The sequence below is a fragment of the Cyprinus carpio genome, chromosome B3 (assembly GCF_018340385.1).
Source record: "Cyprinus carpio isolate SPL01 chromosome B3, ASM1834038v1, whole genome shotgun sequence".
NCBI classification, from domain to species: Eukaryota; Metazoa; Chordata; class Actinopteri; order Cypriniformes; family Cyprinidae; genus Cyprinus; species Cyprinus carpio.
Genome location: NC_056599.1, coordinates 33,539,317 through 33,565,204, shown reverse-complemented (window position 1 = coordinate 33,565,204; position 25,888 = coordinate 33,539,317). Strand labels below are relative to the sequence as shown.

The following is a 25,888-nucleotide window of genomic DNA, read 5'->3' as shown; positions in this document are numbered from 1 at the left end:
GGTCCTCAAGCCGGGATTCAAACTTCAAACCATAGCGCAATGGCCCAATGGGGCACTGACAACATCTTGTAGTTTAAGGTATGGCTAAAATCTCAACAAAACATTATAGCAGCTGTAGGAAAGGCCATCTCACCTTTCAAGAGCCAATCTTGAAAGGCCCAAAGCTGCTCCTGGAGGGCCACTCTAGCCCCAGTTAAACACACCTGAACCTCTAGGAACTTTGAGGCAGGTGTGTTTGGAAATGTTGGAAATGAACTCTGCAGGACATTGGCCCTCCAGGAGCAGGACTGGAAACCCCTGCCTTAACTGTTGCTGGTGCAATAGCAACAGTGCAATCCTGTGTTTTCCTATTCAAGAAGCTGTTCTTGCATTCACAGCAACCTTATCCTACAGACTGTCATCAAGTGGGGCTTTGATCCTTGAGCTGAATGTTTGATGTTTGATTTCTATACATCGGCTCCTTCCTGCACACCAAACCACCCCGAGGAGTCAAGACCACTGAAACAATGGCTTAATGACTGACAACCTTCCTCTTCGGTAATGACTACTCAAGAAACTACTTGATTAAACAGAAGGAAGGCAGGGTGGACTGCTTAGCATCTGTGGCTGTCTCAAATGTTTGAGGCCTGAAGAATTTCTGCTCAAAGTCAGAAGTGGCAGATTCCAGGAAGTTCACAGCTCCATTCCAGTCCTCTTGACCTGACAATGGAACGCCTGCAGTGTGGGGAGATTACGTGTTTGGAGAAAGAGAAACACACTTCCCCTGGCCCTCTTATCGACTGTGTAAATGAAGCTGGCGACAACTACCACTCTGGATTTTGCACCATATCAGAGCTGAGAAACTGAGAGTCTCGCTCACAAAACTAGGCTCTTTCAGAGACCTGCTGTGCTAACACAATAGATCTCGAAAACCTAGTATACTGCTTGGGTCAAAGTATGTGAACTGTACAATTTTAGCTACAATAGGCAAATTCCTGCAGCCATGTTTCAACATATATTAAATGGAATGCTCAACAAGAACATAAATGTGGGGTTTGGGTGCACATTTGTACACATTTTGGCTGTTTCCTTAGCACTTGCTGGATTATGTCATAGGAAGCATGAGATTATAGGAAGCAGGAATTAGGCTTTCTCTAAAGAGTCCTAGACTGTACTTTAGGTAACATCCATATCCTGTCATCAAGACTTCCTCCAGCACTTCATTGAACATCTGGGCTCTTTTCCACATCTACAGACAGAAATCTTAGACTCCAATCAGAGCAAACGCACCGTCCCTTTCAAACTCTTTCTTTTAACCAGTCTCAGGTTACGCAATGAAACCAAATTCCAACCCATCTTCATCGTTTTTCTCATCTCTGTGGCTCTCCACATGGATTTGTAAAGCGCACATAGTGTCCACAGCGAGAGACAGGGTGGCGCAGCGCACTTCTGCTCCAGCAGGCAAAGACAAACCCATCTCAGTTCACCTACCATGTCTTTGGTGGTCTTCTTTGTTTACACGTTGTTTTCTGCATGGAAGAACGCACTTCCCTTTGTGAGCCACTTTTCCGGTTTGTGCCATCCCAAACCAGAGGCGAGGGGGGTTGGGACTCCACACAGATGGAGGGATTGTTCAAGTGGGGACGGAGGGTGCAAAAGCAAGTGTGATTAGGTGGGGGGTCTGTTGACACAGGCCCCATCAAGAGCAGCCAAGCTTTCAAGGACTAAGGATAGGCCCCTTATTTCACTTCCTTCCTTAAACCATTGTTCCAAAAAGTAGGATCACTTAGACTATTGTGTTCGTTGGGTCCTCCCCAGTAAAACACTTCCAGGTCTCCAAGCAGAGGGTGAGAAGATCTCCTGGTGAGGTCATTCAAAAAACGCTTTTGCTCCTAGTGGTTAGTACATGTGCTGCGGTGCTTTATCGAGGGCGTGGATTGTTCTATGGATGTTCCCTGTGTCACAACTCGTGACACAAAAGAATCACTGTGACATCTCTGGGGACATCCCTGTGACAAACTTGAGAAAGTTTGATCTGATTCTGTAAAACAGCTTGTTTGTCTCATCACTCATCAATGTCTCTGCACTCCATTTTATATGCTTTAAAATGATAATAAGATTCCTCTCATATGTGCCCAAGAAAGAAAGGGAAAATATGAAACACAAAGTTAGAAAATGTACAAATATGTTAAAAAGAACCCTTTAATTTTGCTACACACTAACCCCAGCAGTTCCCATGAGATGATTACTGAAGCAAAACGGGCAAAACTATGCCTGTGAACAGAGATCAAGGTGAACAACTGGCCCAGCTCACAGTGATTGTTGTTTAGGAGAGATGGCAGACCTTTCACACACTTAAAGCTCTCAGCACTGGAATGCAGAGACTCATGTCGGCCTGTTCTCAAGACCCCTGATGAAGCCCTGATAACAGGAACGGCAGGTCCTCCGTGAGAGATAAAGCCGGTCTTCATCTGTGTAATGTGTCTTTCCACTATTGTAGGTCATAAACATTGCATGTTATAATCAAACCTCCAGACTGCAACTAAAATGGTTGCAAATGCGACAAAAAACAAATATATACGACCATAATTTAAAACTTAGTCGCCAATGGTGACAGTCAGGAAAACTTTGTGTCTACACTTTATTTTTCCAGATCTGATAAGGAGCTTTTTGTTTGTTAGTTCCAGAGTTTCCTGTAGCACAAACATAACCCTAAACCCAGTGTTTTGGTCACCCCTAGATGACACTTTTTCTAAACTGCCAACTATTTAGCACTATTCTGTAATGTGCCAACTAAAACAAAAGTAATTTGGACAATAAGATGTTTCATTTTACGAGGCAAGGTTTCATTTTTCTTGAATCTGGAGCCTTGGGAATGTCAACAGTGACGTCTGGGAAGAATCAAGAGGGCTCAGCGTATGATTGAGGGAGTTACGGAAGAAAGATTAGAATTGAGTTTAAAGAGAGGCAGGATACATACAGAGTTCATCTTGCCCCGCTGCTGAGGTTTGGGATGCCCTTGCCTGCTCGGGGTTAAGCATCACAGTGTGTAAATAAATAATCTTTGCAGATGGGCCCAGAGGAGCGTGTGGTCACACGTGTAGCCAACTCAAACACACAACAGAGCACATGCATCCTCTGAAAAGAGTCAAAAAATGCTAAAGTTCTTATTAAAACTAGGACAGAAAGTTCACGCTAGAGGCTACTACTTACCATTGGTTAGTTCAAGGAGTGTTTCCTCTGAGGAGGCAATGGAGGCAGTGCCTTCTCAAAAAATGGATGAGAAAAGAATCCACAGTACAAAAATAAAACAACACAAATATTGCGAAATATGACATTAAAAAACATAAATCACTTGCTTTTTCTAATGTGACACAGTCAAACAGCGGTTAAAGTTACAGTGGGAGGAATTGTTTCTCTTGCCTCCCCGAATAATGTGTATACTTAATATGATGTTTAAGAAAAACTTGAAATAAATTTTGTCCAATTCTGCCCAAAGGGTCTTAAAATAGTTAACCCTTAAATGCATGAATGTTTCACCATTACATATTCAGGTCTTGAGCGATCCGGAACCTATATATCCAATACGGATGGATATGCTGCAATAGCAAAAAATGCTCTTGATATTTTTAGAACAATTGCAAAAGAACAAAATAAAGCATATTTCATACACACCTTGGGTCTCTAGCAACGCTATACACTTTTTACTAAAAAATGTTTTAAAAAAACAGACATTTTATATTTCACATAATTATTTTATATATCACATAAATAATAAATATAATTTTGAATACAAAAAAAATAATTTGTAATACAATCTATTTATTGGTTGGTTTCTACCTTTAAAAAAAAGAAGTGTGAGGGTAGTAAATGATGTCCCGGCTCGCTAAAAACCCAAGGTATGCATTTAAGGGTTAAAAATAACAAAATAATACAGGACGCTGAATGTGGAAAGTTAATCCAACAACAACAAACATTAAAATAGGCTTTCATAAGTCATAAGTATTTTTTGCATGTCACAACTCTTGAAGGATAAGGGTCATTTCATCCACTGCAGAAGAGGAGATCAGTACAGGGGTGTGACATCCCTAAAATGGTCAGTAAATTTAAGATGGAGTTGATCTCAGTGGTCAGAGGGCAAAGGTTAAGCACAAGATTAGATTTAACACCAAAGCTCTAAGCTTAGGAAACAACAACTTCCAATGGCTTTTGTGGAAGAGCGTTCAAACTCAGTCCATGCTGGCAAACCAATGCCAAAACAAACAAATCAAATGACCGTTGGCCTTTTTCAACACAATGTAAAAGTTCAACATCTGATCATTCTCTGAAACTGAACAAGTGAAAAAGCACTGTGTTCCTGCAGCGTTCTCAAAGTCCGGCATAATCATTGACTTCTCAATGAAGCCTCTCACATTATTACAAACTTCTTTAGTGCAAATGCCAAAGTAATTTACGATGATTCAATTTGTTTTCAAGCTCAGGCCGTCCTGTGTTAGATCAAATGCACAGCTGCAGCATCCAATTTCACCAAAAGCCATACTTGAGATCTAGTCTAGATCCAAATACAAGGAGGAAAGTAACAGAATTCCCATTCGGCCACGCCTTCAACTTTAAACTCAAGGCTGCATTTTTGAATGGCAGCAAGTCACAAAACGTTTCAAAGAGCGCTGCCATTCTGTAGAGAGATTGTGGCTGCCTGCTGCTGCCAAGGCCTGGATCTGAGGCCTCTGGAAGCCTATACACATCCAAACCAAACACATTCCACGTTTTTATGTCCTGAAGAAACCAATCCTGGTTTCCCTTTAAAGTCGGATAAAAAATGATCTCTGGAGACGGAGGAAGCCGATTCCGTGCTAATAAATCAGTAATGGAAGTCTGCTGGTGTGCGAACTGTCCGTATGACAGATTTCCCAGCTCCGGGTGTCTGTCGTGTCAGCAGAGTCGTGCCGTCACAGGGCCAGCGGTGCAGTTAATGGACACGTCTGTGACTGGTCTGCGGTCAGGCTGTGTCACAGAGGACAGAGCCGAGCACGAGACATGCTTTCATCTCCGTGCCAAATGACGGGGTCCGGCAGCTGCAGGGCCGGCCGCCGGGGAGAGCAGAGAGGTGGCCCCGAGACTCACAGCAGAGCAAAACTTTTTTTTTTTTTTTGGTTAAACAACCATAAATTCACTGATGGGCAGGTCCTCTGAGAATATGTACATGCTGAAAGCAGATTTTCAAAGAACTAGAATGGCTGTCATTCACAAAGTTCTACACATTCCCCACCCCTTGTTGTGTTTCTATTAAATATATTCTCTAATTTGATTGTGCACCTACCAATAAAGCCTGTTCAGACTCAGAGCACATTCAGGGATGTATTTTTTATTGAGTGTTCACAATATTCTTGAGTATGTGTAGTCAAGAACAGAACAGCATGGAGCACATGCAGACTACAGTATATATTTTCATCAAATAAAGGGATAATTCACCCATAAATGAATATTCTGTCATCAATTACTCGCCCTCCCATCATTCCAAACCCCACTGAATGTGGTCAACAGCAGCTTAACTGTGCTTACTTGACGTGCAAAAAAAAACAAAAACTTATTGGCTCTTGTGGAAACTCAAACATATTTTCTCATATCATGTGAGAACAAACCATATTGGTTCTTGCACGTCAAACAATGCATGTTGAAGCTTATATCTGATGTTCTCTATGTATGTACACTTGTGTTTATGTGAATAAAAGACTTAACTCAATCTGTCCAGTATATGAAGTGATTGTGTCTTTTCAAAAGCCTTGGATTAAACTGTTTAATTTAAATGGATTTCTTTTACAAAGTCTTAATGAACTTTTTGAGGAAAGATCAGGTGGAATGGAGTTTTATGGGTTTGGACCAACATGACAGAATGGAGATTGCTGAATGGAGAATAATATAAGACTGCTGAACTGGAAGGAAACTTAATATAGATCTGTTCCTCAAACAAAACTTGTAGCGCAAAAGTTGCATGAACTACTTCTGTGGTCATTTATGGGCTTTATACTATAGACTAACACAGTTTCAAATCAGTATCACCTGTGACCATACTCAAAGGCATAGTTCACCCAAAAATAAAAATTCTGTCATTAATTACTCACCCTAATGTTGTTCCAAACTCGCAAGACCTTTGTTCATCTTCGGAACACGAAGTAAGATATTTCTGGCCCTGCACAGACAGCAAGGGTACTACCACGTTCAAGACCCAGAAAGGTAGCAAGAAAATCCTTAAAATAGTCCATCAGTTGTTCAACCTTCATTTTATGAAGCCTTGAGAACACTTTGTGTGCGCAAAGAAAACAGAAATAAAGACTTTATTCAATAATTTCTTACTTTCTTATTGTCACATGGAACCACTGATGTCACATGGACTATTTTAACAATGTTCTTACCACTTTTCTGGGTCTTGAACGTGGTAGTACCCTTGCTGTCTATGCAGGGTCAGAAAGCTCTCGGATTTCAACAAAATATCTTAATTTGTGTTCCAAAGATAAACGAAGGTCTTACGGGTTTAGAACGCCATGAGGGTTAGTAATTAATGACAGAATTTTCATTTTTGGGTGAACTATCCCTTTAATCCAGGTATTGGATTGCTTTCTCACTTTTTCAAAAAATTGGCAATTACATTAAAAAAATTAATGACTTAAACCGCTGTCAGTTCATTTAACACAGTGTACCATGGTTAAATCCATTAGGCAGATTTTCCCCAAAAATCAGCATGGAAAATGTGGAAAATAGTCCACAGATTTTGTCTGGGGCTGCTGATGAAGTGTTTCTGCACGTTTCAGAAGAGTAGACCCATTATATTTGATGAAAAAATAACACTGAGTAAAGGAAATTTTCTTGCCATTCCAAATGAGGAAAAACTTCTCAACTGCTTCATGACAAGAGGTCTCTTTGATTATATGTGTGCAAGAGCTCAAAAACTACAATTTGATGAGTAAAGTGCAAACAGGTTATGAAGCTAGTAATAAAAAAAAAACATAGCTTTAAAGTGCAGCATGTCAAGATGGAGAAAATAAGAGGCTGTCATTTTAAAATATGCGAAAGAGTCACAGCTGCTTTTCCAAAAAAACACTTTGGATAAGAATGTTGAATACAGAATTTTAGAAGGGCTGAACTTTGGTTTCATTAATATTTGTAATGGCACAGACCACCATCCAGATCAATGGTGCAAGGTTGCGCCAGTGCCCACAAGGGGAATGCATTTCAACTAGGATTAAAACAAGCGGTAATTTCCTCCTGCCGCTTCCTATTAGGTCTCAAGAACAACAACAGGAGAGGGGGTGATTATTCAACAAGAGGGAAACATCTGCTTCAGCCATGGGTTTTTCCACTACAACCAGCACATAGGGAATATTACGCTGGTGGCATGTGAGAATAACCTGAAGAGAGCAATTAAAAATAAGTAACTGATCTTGAATCTTCAAAATGTATTGCATTTGTATACAGAAAACAGCTGATCTAGAATCAGTTTCTAACTAAAGCACTGAAGTGAAATAATTTATCTTTAATTGGCTGGAGCTTCATTGAGCTTATGTCAAGAACTGTGGTATTTCAGAAGGAGATGTGCAATGCAATCCCTCAAATTTCTGCCAGTAGTTAATGACGCAGTTATCGTTTCGAAACTTCTCTTACAGCCACTCCTTTAGGTTTTGAAACCATATTTAGGGTTAATAAGGTGGAATGCAAAGCAAGAGGATGGCAGAGGCTATGTAACATGCAAATGTTCCGTGCTCTTAATGTGGGTGTGTGTGATACACATGGACAAGGCAAATAGTCAAAGCTCCAGCGTTGAGCATGAGTAAAACTACAGCAGGCCTGTTTGTGTGTGTCTTCTCTCAATCCAGCATTAACAGACTGTTGACTCAGCAGAACATTCATTTTGTCATTTCAGCACAGGTGACCACACTGATGATGATTATGATGTAGGAAGAAGACCAAGAACTGCTGACAGTGTGCTACATGATGATGTGGAGGTGGTTTATAAGCATGCTTTGCCAGTAGTCATTAAGCTTACACTTTTATCCAACTTGACTAACAGTACACTAATTACTGGTTTAGTCCTCCAGGAGTAACCTGGGGTTAAGGTGTCTTCAACAAGGGTGAAATGATGATAGCTTATCATGATTTAAAATCAGAAAACTTCCAGTTATCAGAGTTTTGGCTACTATTGTGACATTTTCATGACAAATACGCACATTTTCAGCAAAGTTAAAAATCCTTGTTTTTATTAACCACAACACAAAAAAGTTATTAAAATTATTATAAAGATACTGTATTTATAATGTACATCTGTACATTTAAACTTCATTTAATGTATTAATTTGTATTATTTTTTAAATAAAAAAAAACTTCGTATTACGGTAACACATGAAATAATTTTTTTTCTTTTTTCTTTTGAGGACTATTGGGTTAAAATACATCTTTAATACTTTCTTGGTCAAAATAAGTCCTTTTTTTAGAATGCATACATCAGCTTAAACTGTTATTCAACACCACACACACAAACACACACAAACACACACACACACACACACACACAGGAACATGCTACACATTTTGTTCTCAGGATGAAAAGGAAATTCACACCCCATGCTTTGTTCAGTAAAGCCTTTTTCCTGCTATCCCAAACTTTCATCGGTTTCCCCAGAATCCACTCCCACTCTATTCCACTGAGATCACGTGCTGCTGGCATGTGATTGACCGTATCGTCTGAGATACGCAGGCGCTGCAGGAGATAAGGTGACAGATTAACAGCACCAGCGATGCCTAGAGCTGTTCTCCTGTTCTATCTGTGCTTTGGCTCAAGTCCGTTCATCACCATTTGAAAAGAGCTGGAGCATCTCCATTTCTCCCGCTAAGACACTTTAAAGAGCTCATAAAAACAAAATTGGTGTTTTGTGGCTTTTAATATATTAGCTTTGAGGTCAGCTCTATGCTAGAGGGATTTTTGAAGTTCAAATAACAAAATTTTAGGAAATCAGGCCAAACATACAGAGCTTGTTTGAAGGGATCTTTTTTTCTGAATAAAAAGATACTATGTTAGAAAGAGAGGGATTAAAAATAGTATTTCAAAATATAATTTTATACTAAGCATCACTAGATAGTTGGAATTTATAATGAGCAGCATTTAATCAAATTTCATATTTTATAAAGTATTGTATAAAGTAAATATTAGAATGTGATTTTGTATATCACTACAAAAAACAATGTTAAATGCTCATTTAAAAAAATAAAATAAAACTAGGCATAAAATCTAATGCAATGAATAATTTCTCAATGCTTCCTGTTACTTTTAAGTAATTGAGTTTATTATTTCAGTTCACTCACCTGTAAAGTTACAAATACAATGTTCCAAAAAGATTTACGTTATATAGTGTCATGCAAGAACACAACTCTCCAGGAAAAGCTTTTGAAAACAGCTACTGTCGCAATAATCAAACAATATCACAAGAGGGATGTTGTTTGACTAATAGCATGGCTTAAACACTGAATGAATAGGTTGAGTAAATGATTCAATGACTCACTCACAGGTGTCATATATCTCACTGCTTGTCACCAACTGTTGTGCAAAGTCTCAGTGCTGTTGGAATGTTACAACAGAACTCTGGGAACTTTCAGTCTCAACCAAATTTGAGGACCGGAACAAACTTTCAGAATTACAACATATATAGCTCAATTACTGATGTTGATTTTTGTAGTTACTCTCCAATCATGAAATTCCCATTGTCGCATCATATTACAGTTAATTATACCGGCATCTGTCAATGATAAAAAATATTGGTCTCTACTAGAACATACTGCACAGTGCAGTGCACTAGTATTGTGTTGTAAAGTTCACAGCCCCATCCTCTACATCTGTCTCAACACAGAACGTCTTGCAGTACCTGTTGAACGCATTCATTCAAACTCCATTAGAGAACACAGAGAGCGCTGTGGGGTGTACATTCCCTCTAACTGACATCATCTCTCCTATTCTTGTGCATTTTTTCCTTCTCATTCAAATTTCGGAGTGTTATGTCGCAGCCTGGACAATGGTTGGCACGCTCAGAGAAGGAGGAATGCCAGAGAAATATCTGTGAAATACTATTAAGCTCCAGCTCAAGGCAGCTGGGGCTCATAAGTCACTGCATACAGTGTTCTGAGGTAATATTGACCCTTTTTCTACAGATTCTGCTCCTTCATTCCTGTGTGGAAAAGAAACGTGGCGTAGTCACACACAGCCATGCTCGTATGCGGCAGGGCTCAGGCATTAATTGACTGCAGTGTTATGGAGCTCTCCTGGGGTCTTATTTAAGAGCTGTGTGCACTTATAGTAACTTCCCATTCCTAAATACAGCCAAAAAAAACAGACAAGCTGTTTGTGCATGTAAGCTAAACTACACCAAAGTAGAGCTTGAGGCACACACTGTTCTCTGGTTTATTCAGCATTATTCTGGTCCCAAGCAAGTCTGCAGTACTCTTTCGAGTATAAGTCATCTGTGTCAGGAAGATAACGTTTGTATACTCATTCAGAGGCAGAAAATAATTGCAGTAATCTCAAAGCTTATCTGTGACACGCCAAAGACTGCATCTGTGTGTCTGACGGACACAACAAATGCAGGATAAGGAGATAAGACCCAACAGAAAATAAACAGTGTGTGGGTCAAATACACACAAACAGAATGATTTCAGCCATGCACATTTCAGTTTGAATGCTGATTTACTATTCTCAGAATGTGATATAATAATGTTTCAGGACACTGAAACGTTTCACGTGGAGGTCACAACAGGGTCACTATTTTTTTAGACCATCATATAGGGATATTTCTCATCTTCTGACCAGCACCTGACATGCTCTCAAGATGTTTCTCTTTAGCGAGGCAATTAAACATTTAACAGGCAAGTGGCAGACTCGACAGACAACTGCCTTACAGAGACAGAATTTCACAGTCTGTCAAAAGAGGTTTTAACACGTCCCCTTCAATATGTGGCCCCCTAACCAAATTGAGAAAATCTCATTAGTTTCCCCTGCTACCATTAGTCATGGTGGGGGATGCTTGATATTAAGGAGCATCCCATAAACATGCAGTTAAACCACTAACTAATGAATGAAAAACCACTACAGTGGCTCTTTCAGAGGATCAAATGAAATCATCTGCGACTCTGATGTACAGCGCTGTCATTACAAACTGAGAAACCACCACCGGCTCTTTGAGACCCATACAAACGTGTGCCCCATCTGGTAGAAATGACCAAAACCACATTCATTGAAATGAGTATTAAACACTGATGGGGAGCCTGATGAATTGTCTGCACCCTGGATGCAAGGTGCTGGAAGTTAGCAGTGGGTGGTATGACCAAAATCTTATTCTGTAATTAAAACTATGAGGAAATTAAAAAGACAATGGATTTATATATTAAATAACCCTGAGGTAATGGCTATTTTTGGATAATCCATTGAACGTTTCAGGACATCACAATGGCACTATATCTCAGTTCATTCTCTGGAACGAGGATAAACATGCTTTGTGTCGGCTACAATGTGTTTTGTGTGGTGAATAACTGAGTGCCAAGAGCAGGAAACCAAAGAAGTTCAAGAGACATTCAGAAATCTAACTCAAAAACTATAAAGACTGTAAAATATACTTGTTGTTTATGCATTTAAACAATTGTTGATTATTGTTATGCATATTGCTGAGCCTGTGTAGTTCATTTCAAAGTTGTATGTATGTCATGATAAACAATTTTAGTTCAATGTTGAATCTTAATCTATTGCAGTGGTTCCCAACCCTGGTCCTGGAGGCACCCCAGCACTGCAAGTTTTGCATGTCTCCTTAAATCAATCACCCCTGATTAACGTAAACATCTCACAACCACACAAAAACTGGTGTGTCAGAGAAAGGAGACAGAATGAGGCCCCATCCACACGGAGACGCGTTTCGCTGTATACACATTAATTTTGTATCGTATAGGCGTTTCGTCCACACAGATCCAGCGTTTTGGGAGAGTGAAACCAATATTTTTTGAAAACGCCTTCTTTGTGTTTTCGTGTGGACAGTGAATCCATATATTTTCTGAAAAAAACACAAAAAAACACCACACAACGCCCCTAGTCAGACACCGATACGTCACGTAACAGCAACAAAAACATGAACAAACACTGCACAATTGTCTTTTTATTAACTAACATTAACACAGATTAATAAATGCATTGTTCCTTGTTCGTTTGTATACCGCGCGCAAGGTTTATGCGCATAGTCCAAGTCTTCTCCATTTTTAGTGTATCTCTGTGGCAGAATTACAGCACCACATGCGGATCTGGCATGTATACTACATCGCTTTGTGTCGGTTTTGTTGTTTCGTGTGGACGCAGATATTTCTTGAGACAAGAAAAAAAAAAAGACTGGACAGGGAAAGCTCTGGCTTTGTGTGGAAGTAGCCTGAGAAAGAATGCAAAATGTGCAGTGTCGGGGTGCCTCCAGGACCAGAGTTGGGAACCACTGATCTATTGCACACACAACTGTTCAAAAGTTTGGGATCTGTAAAACTAACACTTTAGTATCCACCTTATTCCTAAACGTGAAAGTAAGCCTATGGGCGAGGATTTACGGGAAATAGCGAGAAGAATAACAACATGCAGTTAACGGTAAAACTGTTTGCATTACAAACCAGTGTGTTCATAATTAAGATAATATACTAAAATAATATGGTAAGACACACCAATTTGCACTATTTTTGAGCAGCTAAAAATAGCTGGAAGCAAATGAGACCCGAAGCAGAAACCATAAAATTGACAAATGGCCGCATCCATTTTTACGTGAGGAATAAAGTGGATAGGGACAAATTCTCACTATAACTAGTTGCTTATTAGCATGACTTTTATTATCATATTGTCTGTTTATTAATACTTATAAAGCACATATTATTCATGACCATATTCTACATCCCTAATCCTACTCCATACCTAAACTTAAAAACTACTTTACTAACTATTAATAAGCAGCAAATTAGGAGTTTATTGAGGCAAAAGTTATAGTTAATGGTTTGTCAATGGTGAGAATTGGACCTTAAAATAAAGTGTGACTGTAAGATTTTTTTAAATGTTTTTGAAGCTGTATTCGTTTGATTAAAAATACAGTAAATATAGGAATATTTTTTTTTTTAAATTAACTAACTGTTTTCTATGTGAATATATTACAAAATTTAATTTATTTCTGATGCAAAGCTGAATTCTCAGCCTCATTTACTCCATTCTTCAGTGTCACATGATCCTCAGAAATCACTACAAACTACTAATTTACTTTAAAAAAAAAAATCTTACAGAACCCACTTTTGAACAGAAATGTACACTTTGGCCTAACCGGACGTGACTGACAGAGGAACGTTTCTACACTGACAGAGAAAATTCTGCATACAACAGGATTTTTGATGAAATTTCACTCTGGGTGGAGACACTCAGTTAAAGCAGCCTGTCAGTCACAGCAGGCTACGACAATGAAAAAAATGTCTTTTATTGTTTGCCGCTTCATCATGTTGCGTCAAGTTCCCTTGAACAACATGTATGCCAACAAACATCCCAGCACTTAAAACAACAGGACTTAAAGGATCAAACGTCTGGGATAAAATCTGAAATAACAGAGGATTACACCACAGATTTAACACAAAGCATTATCACACACACAAACAAATTACTGTACAATCCCACCCAACCTCAAACCTCCATCTGCCATTGAGACGGTGGGAAGAAAAAAGGTCAGGGAACAAAACAACAAAAAAAATCCATCCAGTAAAATCCAAAGTCAGCAGTAGGCGTATATATCGGATGTGCTCCTGACTCACCATGAGAACTTTCCACGGCCTTTCACTGGATATAAACACAGAGATCAAAAATAGGTCATGATAAGAACAGCACATGATAAGACGCACCCATGTGCCGGGGTCTCTCTATACCCTATAATCTGTATGACCACCATCTGGGTCTTCATCATGATTTATGAGAGTCTGGGGAGAAAGCAAACCTGCGCTGGCAGATGTCAAGGGGAGCAGAGCAACGGATGCTTGGATGCAATAGAGGGTGCTGTTTTTGTTGACAAGCCTTGATGAGCACGTGTACCAAGCACAAGGGGATGAATTAGTAAAGCTGCGAGTGTGAACAAAGGGTCGTGGGTAATCTGACAGGCTGCGGCGCAGCCCCTCAGGGACTGAGACAAAGCGGCAGGGACGTGGGGTGGAGGCATGCTGGGTAGGCTAGTCAGCTGGCCGGGTCTTCTGCAGCCTAAAGGATGAGGGCCACAAAAGCTTGCTGCGTGTTAATGACTGTATGAAAGCATTTATGACCCTTAGCGCACTAAAGATGACATTATTCAGCCTGCGTGCCACTCACACAACACTCAAACAATAGACCATGATCTGAAATACAAAAAAAGACAAAATACAAGATAATAAACCAGACCGAGTCACGACCTCGTCCTCTCTTGATGTGGCTGCGTTATCTGTGCGTGTTTACACACACTTGGGTAAAGAATAGCTGAGGTGGTGCTGGGTTATCAAACTGACCTCTCCGGTCTTGGAAATCAAACCCTGAAGCTTAAACCCGAACAAAAGCCCAAGGGAGAAGTCTTGGTGACCAGGTGTTCAAACGGCAAGCTCGGGATGTGTAGAGAAAACACTATGATGTTCATTCAAGATGCAGGATTGGTTTCGTTACTCTTTCCCATGAGGCACAGGCAAATACACAGCCATCCTGAGATAACTTCAGACACCTGCCCAACAAGAGGACACAAACTTCAAAAGACAAAGTCCCCTGTGTTCTAATGGATAATTACAAGCACCTTCACAAACATGTGAAAAGGTCACCTGCAAGGTGCAAAGTATATTTAGGGGCTAAGGTTGTTCCAGGTGTGAAGGTGTACATTTAGCCTGAGAGTTTTTTCTGCCAACACAACTGTCTCATGATGTACAGGTAGCCTAAAGATAAAAAGGGAAGTGCAGTAAAGAAGTTAATAAAATTTTCAGATTATTATTTATTTATTTAATATTTATTACATTCAGTTTAAATGTTCTATTATTATTAATATTATTACACACGCTACATTGAAAAGTTTGTGGTCGGTATGTTTTTTTTTATATTTAAAGTCTCTTATGCTCACTAAAGATGCATTTATATGATCAAAAACACAGTAAAAACAGTTATGTTGCAAAATCATTACACTTTAAAATAATCATTTTCTATTTGAATATACAGTATTTTCAAATGTAATTTATTCCTGTGATCAAAGCTGAATTTTCAGCATCATTGCAGTGTCATATGATTCTCCAGAAATCATTCTAATATGCTGATTTGATGCTCAAGAAACATTTCTTGTTATCAAGTTGGAAACAGTTGAGCTGCTTAATATTTTTAAAGGAAACCCTGATAGATTTCTTTAGGATTCTTTGATGAATAGATAGTTATAAAAACAGCAATTAATTGAAGTAGACATATTTTGAAACATTATAAACGTTATGTTCTTGCTGAATTAAAGTATTAATTGCTTTCAAAAAAATTAAAAAGGGCAAAAAAACTTGGTGACCCCAAACTTTTTAACGGTAGTAGTGTATATTATTCAATTTAATTTTAACTAGCTGAACTTTTTTTGACATTTTATAAAAACAATAAGCCACTCTGTATAATAACATTGTGCCTAATAACACTTAAAGCCACTGTAATATACAGCTTTTAGAGGCATATTGCTTTTACAACTGTCTTTATATGTTATCACAGCAGACTCTGACAGAGAAAAGACCCCACTTCTCTTCTGACGCCTGGCAGTTTGGGAGGTCTTATTGGGGTGGAGCATCTCTTCGCCTCTACAGACTCCCACCTCACCACATCACAGAAAACATGGGGTCTTCATGCTGGAGTTGCGTGCCTACAGCTCACTCTCAATGTACTGCCATAAAGAGATAAAAGCACAACGCAAACACAGAGTCTGTTTATGTTTTCAGGACCTAGTTTGTAAGGTGCTCCAAAGGCCAAGCATTCTGCTCTTACAAAACAATACACTTCCAGCAAAGACTAACTGGTGGGACTGGGAAAGCAGGCATCAGTGGGGTTCTCCAAGCAGTTCATTCATGTTAGACCATTAGAAAGCTAAAGTGCACAGAGATACGCTTAACCAAAACAACCGTCACCATTGATCACTGTTGACCAGACAAGCGGTCCTGAACTTTGATCTTCTGAAATAAGCTCTTATCATCAACCAATAAAATAAAGAGTAAATTGGCTCTGCGTAAGTAAATAAGGGCAAATGTGGTTGATCTCTGTTTCTAGTGACTTTATTTGTCATGACTATACCTGCATGAATTCTGCAACAATTCTGCAGAAAGTGCCACAGATTTCCACAGAATTCAAAGTTCCTCATATCACCATGCATTGCATGTTTGTTAATTAAATATTGTGGCAAATTTGATCATGCTTTGACCCATCAATTAACAGGCTTACCCATATTTAAAGGGAAAGTTAACCCAAAGGCCTCATTGACTTACCATTATTCCAAACCAGCATGACCTTATTTCTTCCGTGGAACAAAACAGGAGAATTTTAGCACTGTAGTCTAAATATTTAAGTCTGTTCCTCACTTGAAGCTACTGTATGGCTGAAGAAGACTTGGAATATAGTGTACAAGTAATATTGACTACTTTTATATTGCTTTTTTTGGATCTTTAATGCTCCTGAACACCATTCACGGGTTGAAAAAAGAGCAGCATGAACATTCTACTAAATATCTTCTTTTGTGTTTTATGGAAGAAAGAAAGTCATACAGGTTTAGAATGACTTGAAGGTGAATAAATCATGCAAAATTTCAGATTTATGTGTGAACTATTCCTTAAAATCCATCTTAGAGAAATGTCCCTCACAATTCATGGCGAAAATGTGGAAAAATATGCTGAATCTGTATACAGTCTGAGCACCAATGTAGATCATTTATTGAGAATTGTTTTAGAAACATCACCCAGCTCTAGTCATGGGTATATAAATAACAGGATCATCAGTTCTAACTTGTTCACACAGTGGACCCTTTGGCACCCTAGTGGTAGAACAATTGCCAATGATGGTCTGCAAAAGCAAAGATCTTCATGGATACACATGATGCCAAATACAGTGATAGGATAGAAAGGTAATGTACTGTTACTCACTGCTTTTGCTGGCTTTGACCTTGGCCAGCAGTTTCTGTGTAGTAGCTAGATCTCCATTCTTGACCGCTTGCAGAAGATCCTGCTCTTTTCCCATGATCTCCACCAGCCAGTACTTCACCAGCGTCCCACACGAGTCTTGCTCCTCCCTTACACCTCCATACAGCGGCGCAACCACGGCATGAACCTATCCCAGAATCCTCTCTTTCGGTAGTGGTAGGTGACAGCCAGACGTCTGAGGGAACCACAAGCAACCAGATATCCTTGCTTCTCCAACAATCACGTCATCAAATTCAACAGCCTTCAGCTCTCCGTTATGGACACGGAAGGCCAGAGAAATGGAAAATCTATTTCGCCTTATAAACTGCCTTCCGGTTTTTCGCTCTGAAGTTTCCAGAGCCTTTTCAGGGTAACAAAGTCGGTTTTGGTCGCGTGGAGCTCAGTTTCTGGGAACGCAGAGGCCCTGCTGATGCTGTGGTTTAGAAAGCTGAGAAGACCGGAGTGGCACAAGCAGACCAAAACCTGAAAAAGGAGTGGGCAAGAAAAATAGTACTGTTAATACATCAGCCAAGTACAGTGTATGAGCAAAGTAGCAAGAGGGAGAAAGTAACGCTGAGAACAGAAGCCCACTATGAAGCTCTGACAGCAAGCCTCTTGTAATCAAATAAAGACTCTTTTCACCTTTCAAACAATTCCTTCTCAAGGAAAGGTTACAGGTGGATTATTCATGCTTAAAGGGATAGTTCACCCAATGCTGTAAATTCTGTTATCATTTAGCCACCCACCGTATGATTTTCTTCTGTGGAACACACAAAAAAGATATGTAAAAGGTAAAAAACTGTTCAAATGTTTTTTTTTTTTTTTTTTTTTTTTTTTAAAGGAATTAATTATTTTTATTCAGCCTGGAAATATGATAAATAATGTCTTTAAATGTCTTATAGAAGACAAGTCTTATAAAGAAGATATTAAGATTATAAAAAAATCTATTTCAAATAAATTTTATATTCATCTTTATATTTATTTAAACAATCATAAAATGTATCACCGTTTCCAAAATGAAAATAACCATTTTCAATATTGCTAAAAAAAAAAAGTTTCTAGAGCAGCAAAAAAGCAAAGAATGATTTCTGAAGGATCATGTGACACTGAAGACTGGAGAAATTATGCTGAAAACTCAGCTTTGCATCACAGAAATAAATTACTTCTTAAAGAATACTAAAGCAGAATTTACTTTGTGTGTGTGACAAGATGCTTATTCAATTCATTTTGATTTTTGAGAGATGCCCCCGGTAGACCCGCATGCCTGTGTGACAATAAGTCCATAAAAGTCTGTTAAAATAGAAGATATTTTGACCTTTTTAGCCATAAAGCATAGTTAGCTAGATCCGACAGAACAAGGTACGATTTCTGCAAAAACTGTCAGTAACTACATCAGTAAAATGTTGCCTTTAAGTATGCCACTGCACATTTAAAATGTGTTGGCCAAGCATTCATATCTGCGTTTACATGCCTAACCCCAAATATGAGCAGCTGTAGTAGTAGTAGTAGTGATTGCCTTAACATCACTATTTAAAAAACTGCTGACGCTAGTATTCCAAGTCTCAAATAACATTTAAACAAGCCAAAAGAAACATGTTAACTAAAAAAAAGTTTAGATGGCATACCCTATCAAACGTACTTGCTGTCAAAGCAAAAAAACAATAACAAAAAAATATTAAATCACAGGCTTAAGTGTGGTCACTAAATGCAAAGAAAAGAAAAACAACAATAACCATATGCAGCGCAGCACATGGCAACTCCACATTCAGCGGTCAGGCTGCCCGGTGTCTCGGTCACAGCATGAGCATTAAACCAGCACCACACGGTCGTCGCATAATCACTCCTCCATTATATAACGCTGCATGGTCTTGCCTTCTCAACACACCCAAAAGACTCTGAGGGAGTAAGCAAAGCTGTCACTCTCAATAGCTGTAATCACGTCCTCTTTCGTTTCCCTCAGGGCCAATAGTCTTTATGCGACGTGTGATTTTTTGAGCCAGGGTGGAGTGCTGTTATGATGGTTTTATGGCGTATTGATTGAACTTTATGAGTGTGTTTACTGATCCTCTTTATTGTGAGGAAATCCGCAGTTCCAAAAAGAAAAGTGGAGGAACAGGACAGGTGAATGTGAAGGTGGATTGAACTGCTTTGACTGAAGAAAATAACTCACACAGGAATAATGGTTAGACAGTGTTTACAATCCATCAATTTAATTTCAGGGATGCAAAAAATAAGCAATGGGTTAGTCGCTAATCATGGTTTGCTCAAGTACTTCTGGGAAGTTTGGAAGTGGTAATTACGACGTCAGGTGTATTCAAAACACTTTGGTCGAAGCAAGATGACAATGTAGCTACTCTGCAAAAACACAGCTAGATTCTACTACAAAGTGATGATTTAAAAAAATGTACTTTAGGTGTTTTTACTCAGTTTCTAAAGATGCTCTAAACCGAATCATTATTTCTAGTGTGATTGTACAATACTATCATATTTTGTACATGCAACTTTTACTGTAAATAAAAAAACAAATATTAAATATCAACAAATTTACCAGATGTAAAAATTTACCGTGAATGCATAAGCTGCATCCATCCATCCATCCATATTTTCTGGGCTCAAAGAAAATCCAGAATTTTCCATCATAATTGCATTCGTGTGCATTTAACTGATATACGATCTTTTCGACATGACTTGAACACGTTATCAGTCTTTATGAAACTCTGTATTAATCAGACAGGTTTATGATTACCCTGATCCTCTAAGAAGATGCGCTTCCTAGAGGACATATACATTAAACGTGTTATTAAAAAAAAAAAAAAAAAAAAAAACACCTACTCGGAGCTCAAAAAATGGACATGAACTTGACACGTTCTTAAAAACTGGCAGGAAAAAATGCAAGTGTCGAAAACGTCCATCTAAATGTGCACGGCTGCTTTAAAATAGATCGATTTAAAAAGATGCAACTTTGCTCTTCTAGTCAACTAATCAAAAGAATGCTGTCAGCATGCAAATTAAAGCACCAAGGTTGGAAATAAAAAATCTCAACTAATCGCCCTCACTAATTGACTGCTGCTAGACAACTAGCTAACCAACTATCATGACCATCCATAATCCTAACCCAAGGGTTCAAGGTTTGGCTGGTTAGTGTAATCCAGTTAGCCCCTGCTACAAATATCTCATTCTTCTATAAGAAATGTTCTAGCAGTGACTGATTTTTCTGAAGGGCTCCACATGGACATCACAGCTCAGGACAGTCTTTAGTTAGTGCTGACATGATGTTATTGTCTTGCAGCTTCAGAATGACAAATAAAGGTTCTTTACTGATTCCATAAAGAACCTTTAATATCCATGGAACTTTTCAAATTCTCAAATGGTTCTTAAAATGCTCTTCAGATGAGTTCTCCAGACTGTGGCACAAAAATACTTATTCTATGCAACTTCTGCGAAAACTCCTTTTTAGCAGCTTTATTTTTAAGAGTGGGAACCGAGCAAAGATGACGGGTGAGGGTTGCATACTTCTGGGGCAGCGTTTGACAGTGAGTAACCTCTATTGAGATGAATGGGGATGCTAATAGATGGCTTTCTGCAAGTATTACAGACCACCGCGTGCTGAACAGACATTTCTGAACACTTCGGTTCAGTCCTGGAGTAACCTGAGGTTGATCAAGGATGCAGTGGTGATGGATCAACTCTTCTGGGGTTTAGAACTATATTCTTTAGGTCCATAGGTGTCTAAGCACACACATCACGTGTGCCCAAATAAACGAACAATGATATCATATTTCTTCATTACACCATACAACCAGAAACTAAACTATAACTGCACATCTAACAGAACACTTTAAACTGTTCAGTTTGTAGAGTTGATATAATTTTGGTAGCTTTTAATACAATCTGCAGAAATCCTTCCGAAAAAAAAAAAAAAATCACCATGGTAACCAAAGAGTCCGCCAAAATATCAGAGTTTTAGTAACTACAGCTAAACTGAGAGGTAAGTTGTTATTAGCCGCCGGTGTTATAAAAGAGAAATACATAAATAAACAGACAGCTTATTGGATTTATTCCTACTTTACAATATAAACAATACTGTATTATCGCAGAAGAACTTTGTTTGAGCAAACTAGAAACTGAAACCATAATTCGGTTGAATTATCACATCTATTTAAACACAAAGTAACACAAATACAAACTGTTTTCACAATATTGTAATATTATTTAGCATCAGAAATAGTTCTCTATTACTACTTACCATTAATTTAGAGTAAAGTGTTCATTTTCGATGTAGCTCGCTGCCATAACAGCGAGTCCAGGATCAGTCACTGGTTCACTCTCTCCAGTCCGGACACTTCTACAACAACAACGAGCTCAAAGTCACCTCTAGTCAACTTTTAGTCGATAAACACCCTTCGCTGTAAGTGTGAGCACTCTTGACCGCTGCTACTCGCGCTCGAGTCTTTCATAAGCTGTTTTCTCGGCAGTCCGTGTCGAAAAACTCCAAAGCTGAGCGTCGGCTGCGATCTGCACGCGCGTGTTTGGAGAGCTCCAGCAGTGAGTCGAGTCGAGCGGATCGGCAGAGCAGCTCCAGAGCGGCTCGGTCCTCCCAGTGGGAGGGGACAGCTCTGCCGCTCTGCCGCCAGACGACACTCAGCTCCTCCAGCCTCATCTGATCTCATACTGGCTATTGGTGGAGTACAGTATAATAATGATTTAAAATAAAATACATGTTCAATATGTATCTATAGCATTTGTAAATTGCTACAATGTAAAATTACACGTTAATCCACAAAATGGTTATATAGCCTTACAGTGCTGTTCTAAAGTTTGATTTTTTAAATGCTTTTTAAAGTTTCTTATGCTCATCAAGACATGCATTTATTTGCCCAAATATACAGAAAAAAATAGTAATATTGTTGTTATTTAAAATAATAGTTTTCTATTTTAATATACTTTGAAATATAATTTATTCCTGTAAAGCAGAGCTGAATTTTCAGCATCATTAGGCTTCAGTGTCACACGATCCTTTCGAAATAATTATATTATGCTGATTTATATTCAGTGTTGGAAACAGTTGTGGTGCTTAATATTTTTTTGGGACCTGTGATTTTATTTATTTATTTATTTATTTATTTATTTAGGATTTTTGGATAAATAAATATTAAAAACATAATTTTTGTGTTACAATGTACAGTACAATTTAAAAGTTTGGGGTCAGTAAATAATTTATTTCTTCTTTAAAATAAATTAATACATTTTTTCGGCAAGGATGTGTAATAAATGGTTAAAAAGTGATAGTAAAGACATTGTTAGTAGTAAATACATTGTTAGAAAATATTTATATTTTGAATAAATGTTGTTCTTTTTAACTTTTTATTCATCAAAGAAAAAAGTATCACAGGTTCCAAAGAAATATTAAGCAGCACAACAGTTTCAACACTGATTATAAATCAGCATATTACAGTGATTTCTGAAGGATCATGTGACACTGAAGACGAGTAATGGCTGGTGAAAATTCAGCGCTGTGTCACAGAAATAAATTATGTTTTAAAGTATATTAAAATAGGAAACTAATATTAGAAATAGCAATAATATTTCACAAAATCGCTGTTTTTTCTGTATTTTTGATCAAATAAATACAGCCTTGATAAGCATAAGAGAATCCATTAAAAAAACATTAAAAATCTTACTGATCCTAAACTTTTGAATGGTGCTGTATGTATGTGTGTGATATAAAATGATAAATGAAAAATATTTTAAGAATATGAATATAACAACATGAAGCCTAAAAGACAACACAAATAAGGTAAATATTGACATGCTACATCAATAGTGGCATAAAAGTGCTGCAATTGTTAGCACTATTGATTTAACCTGCTAAAATAATTTTCATTTAGTTAATTCTGTGATGTTAAATAATTTATTTAATGTTAGTTTAGATTTCAGTTTGGTTAAGTTAATTGAGTTACTTTAAATTTTTTCCATCTTTAGGTTACTTTTTTTTTTTTTTTTTTTTTGCATTGAGCAATAAAATAAGTTGTGGAGAGCATCGGATAATTTGGTTTAAATAATTGAGACCACATTAGCATACATATGTTTACATCCATCTATTTTTAAGTTTTGATATATTTATGGTAGGAAATTTACAAAATATCTTCATGGAACATGATCTTTACTGAATATCAATTCAATTCAATTCAATTCAAGTTTATTTGTATAGCGCTTTTTACGATACAAATCACTGTAAAGCAACTTTACAGAAAATTAAGTTTCTACAATATTTAGTAGTAGCTTATCAGTGATGACTGTCAGTTTATGTGTATACAGCAGAAATGTTCAGAAAAATCAATAAAAGACGTAAACAAACAGACGATTAACACTATTAACAGCAATTATGCAATCAGACTTAGAGCAAAATGTGGTAGTTCTGTATGTTGTCTCTGGGTTAGCATCATCTGAGGTCCTCTGAGGGGCTGCATCATCTCTTCTCAGGTGTTCTGGATCCAGACTGGAGCTTGTGTAAATCCTAGTTACCATGGGATGTAAATCCCGTGGCAAAACAGAAACAAATAGAGACATAATTAGCGTAGCTGCTGTTCCAGCCAAGTAAAATTAATTAGTTTAACCCAAGTTAAAGAAATAATAATGCGCATTTGATCAGATATAACTGCAGTCCAAAATTATGAGATGCATTATTTGAATGCTTGGCCAAATAAGTGTGTTTTTAATCTAGATTTAAACAGAGGAAGTGTGTCTGGACCCTGAACATTATCAGGAAGGCTATTCCAGAGTTTTGGGAGCCAAATGCGAAAAAAGCTCTACCTCCTTTAGTGGACTTTGCTATCATAGGTACAATCAAAAGTCCATCGTTTTGTGACCTTAGGGAGCGTGATGGGTTGTAGCGTGGTAGAAGACTAGTTAGGTATGCAGGAGCTAAGCCATTAAGGGCCTTATAAGTAAGTAATAATATTTTGTAACTGATACGGAAATTAATAGGTAGCCAGTGCAGAGACTGTAAAATTGGGGTTAATATGATCATATTTTCTTGACCTGGTAAGGACTCTAGCCGCTGCATTTTGGACTACCTGTAGCTTGTTTATTGAAGATGCAGGACAACCACCTAGCATTGCATTGCAATATTCCAGTCTAGAGGTCATGAATGCATGAACTAGCTTTTCTGCATCAGAAACAGGTTAACATGTTTCGTAGCTTGGCAATGTTTCTAAGATGGAAGAATGCTGTTTTTGTAACATGGGAAATATGATTTTCAAAAGACAAGTTACTGTCTAATATAACACCCAGATTTTTGACAGTAGAGGAAGTAACAGTACATCCGTCCAGTGTTGGGGAAAGTTACTTTTAAAAGTAATGCCTTACAATATTGCGTTACTCCCTAAAAAAGTAACTAAATACGTTACTTAGTTACTTTTTATGGAAAGTAATGTGTTACATTACTTTTGCGTTACTTTCACATTACTTTTTAAATATGAGCAGGGCTTGATTGTTTTCAATATAAGAAGTTCTATTTATAGCAAATGTAAAAGCCCTTTCAGACCAAAAAGTGTAATGAATAAACCTCAGGCTGAAGGAAAAGTAAATTCACGTCTGTACAGTAGAACACAGGAGAAGAAGGTTCAACACTCTTCAGCAATAAAAAAAAAAACAATGACGCACAATTGTTAGTTTATCTAAAGTCATTTTTGATTATTAGTATGGTTGAACTGGATCATTAAAGGTCAGCAGCAAAGACACTGTTAATAAAATGGGAATAGATACAATTGTTTTAATTAATATATTTAATTATTGCAGGTTTGCCTCATATTCTGAGTTGCATTTAATGGTTTTTCTTTATTTTGATGATACTAAATCTGTTTTGTTTTTTGTTTTTTTTGTGAGTGGGATGAATTAATGCACATTCACATTTAGTCTAGAACTACAGTAACATCATGTTCACACAGCGCACACAACGCCTCCATACTTCTGATTTCTCCCAGTATGGGAACAGGAGGCTTGTCAGTCAAAAAATGGGAATACAAAGTAACTGGCATTACTTTTTTGAAAAAGTAACTCAGATATTTTCTTTTAAATTAAAAAGTAATGCATTACTTTACTAGTTACTTGAAAAAAGTAATCTGATTACGTAACTCGCGTTACTTGTAATGCATTACCCCCAACCCTGCATCCGTCTAATTGCAAATTGTAATCTACGAGATTCTGTGTAATGTTTTCTGGTCCAATAAGTAATATCTCTGTCTTATCTGAATTTAATAAGAGAAAATTATTGGTCATCCAACCTTTTACATTATTTAACACACTCTGTTAGCTTAGATAGTTTTGAAGTTTCACCTGGTCTTGTTGAGATATATAGTTGAGTATCATCAGCATAACAGTGGAAACTAATCCCGTATTTTCTAATGATATTACCAAGGGGCAACATGTATATTGAAAATAGCAGAGGACCTAGGACAGATCCTTGTGGCACTCCATATTTTGCTGGTGATAAATGAGATGACTCCCCATTTAGATAAACAAAGTGGTAGTGATCGGACAGGTAGGATCTAAACCATCTTAAAGCCTGCCCTTGGATACCTGTATAGTTTTGTAATCTATCTATGAGTATGTCGTGATCTATGGTGTCGAACGCAGCACTAAGATGAATATCATAATGGTCATAATGGTTTTTGGCATAAAAGAAAAA

The 25,888-nt window shown here is 37.9% G+C and overlaps 1 protein-coding gene across 4 annotated transcripts in view; it reads right to left on the bottom strand.

Moving 5' to 3' along the window:
- Nucleotides 1-21,821, bottom strand: part of LOC109103393 (caskin-2-like) — a 55,752-nt gene extending 33,931 nt beyond the window's left edge. For 2 of the 4 annotated variants that reach the window (XM_042720882.1, XM_042720886.1), the window contains exons 1-2: nucleotides 21,446-21,820; nucleotides 17,164-17,682 (exon numbers count right to left, since the gene is read on the bottom strand). In XM_042720882.1, the coding sequence (XP_042576816.1) occupies nucleotides 17,164-17,257 (94 nt within the window). In that variant the 5' untranslated portion in view covers nucleotides 17,258-17,682; nucleotides 21,446-21,820. Of the gene's footprint in view, nucleotides 1-17,163; nucleotides 17,683-21,445 lie in introns of all 4 variants that reach the window. The other 2 variants (XM_042720884.1, XM_042720885.1) reach the window with 2 other exon arrangements.
- Nucleotides 21,822-25,888: the final 4,067 nt, after the last annotated feature.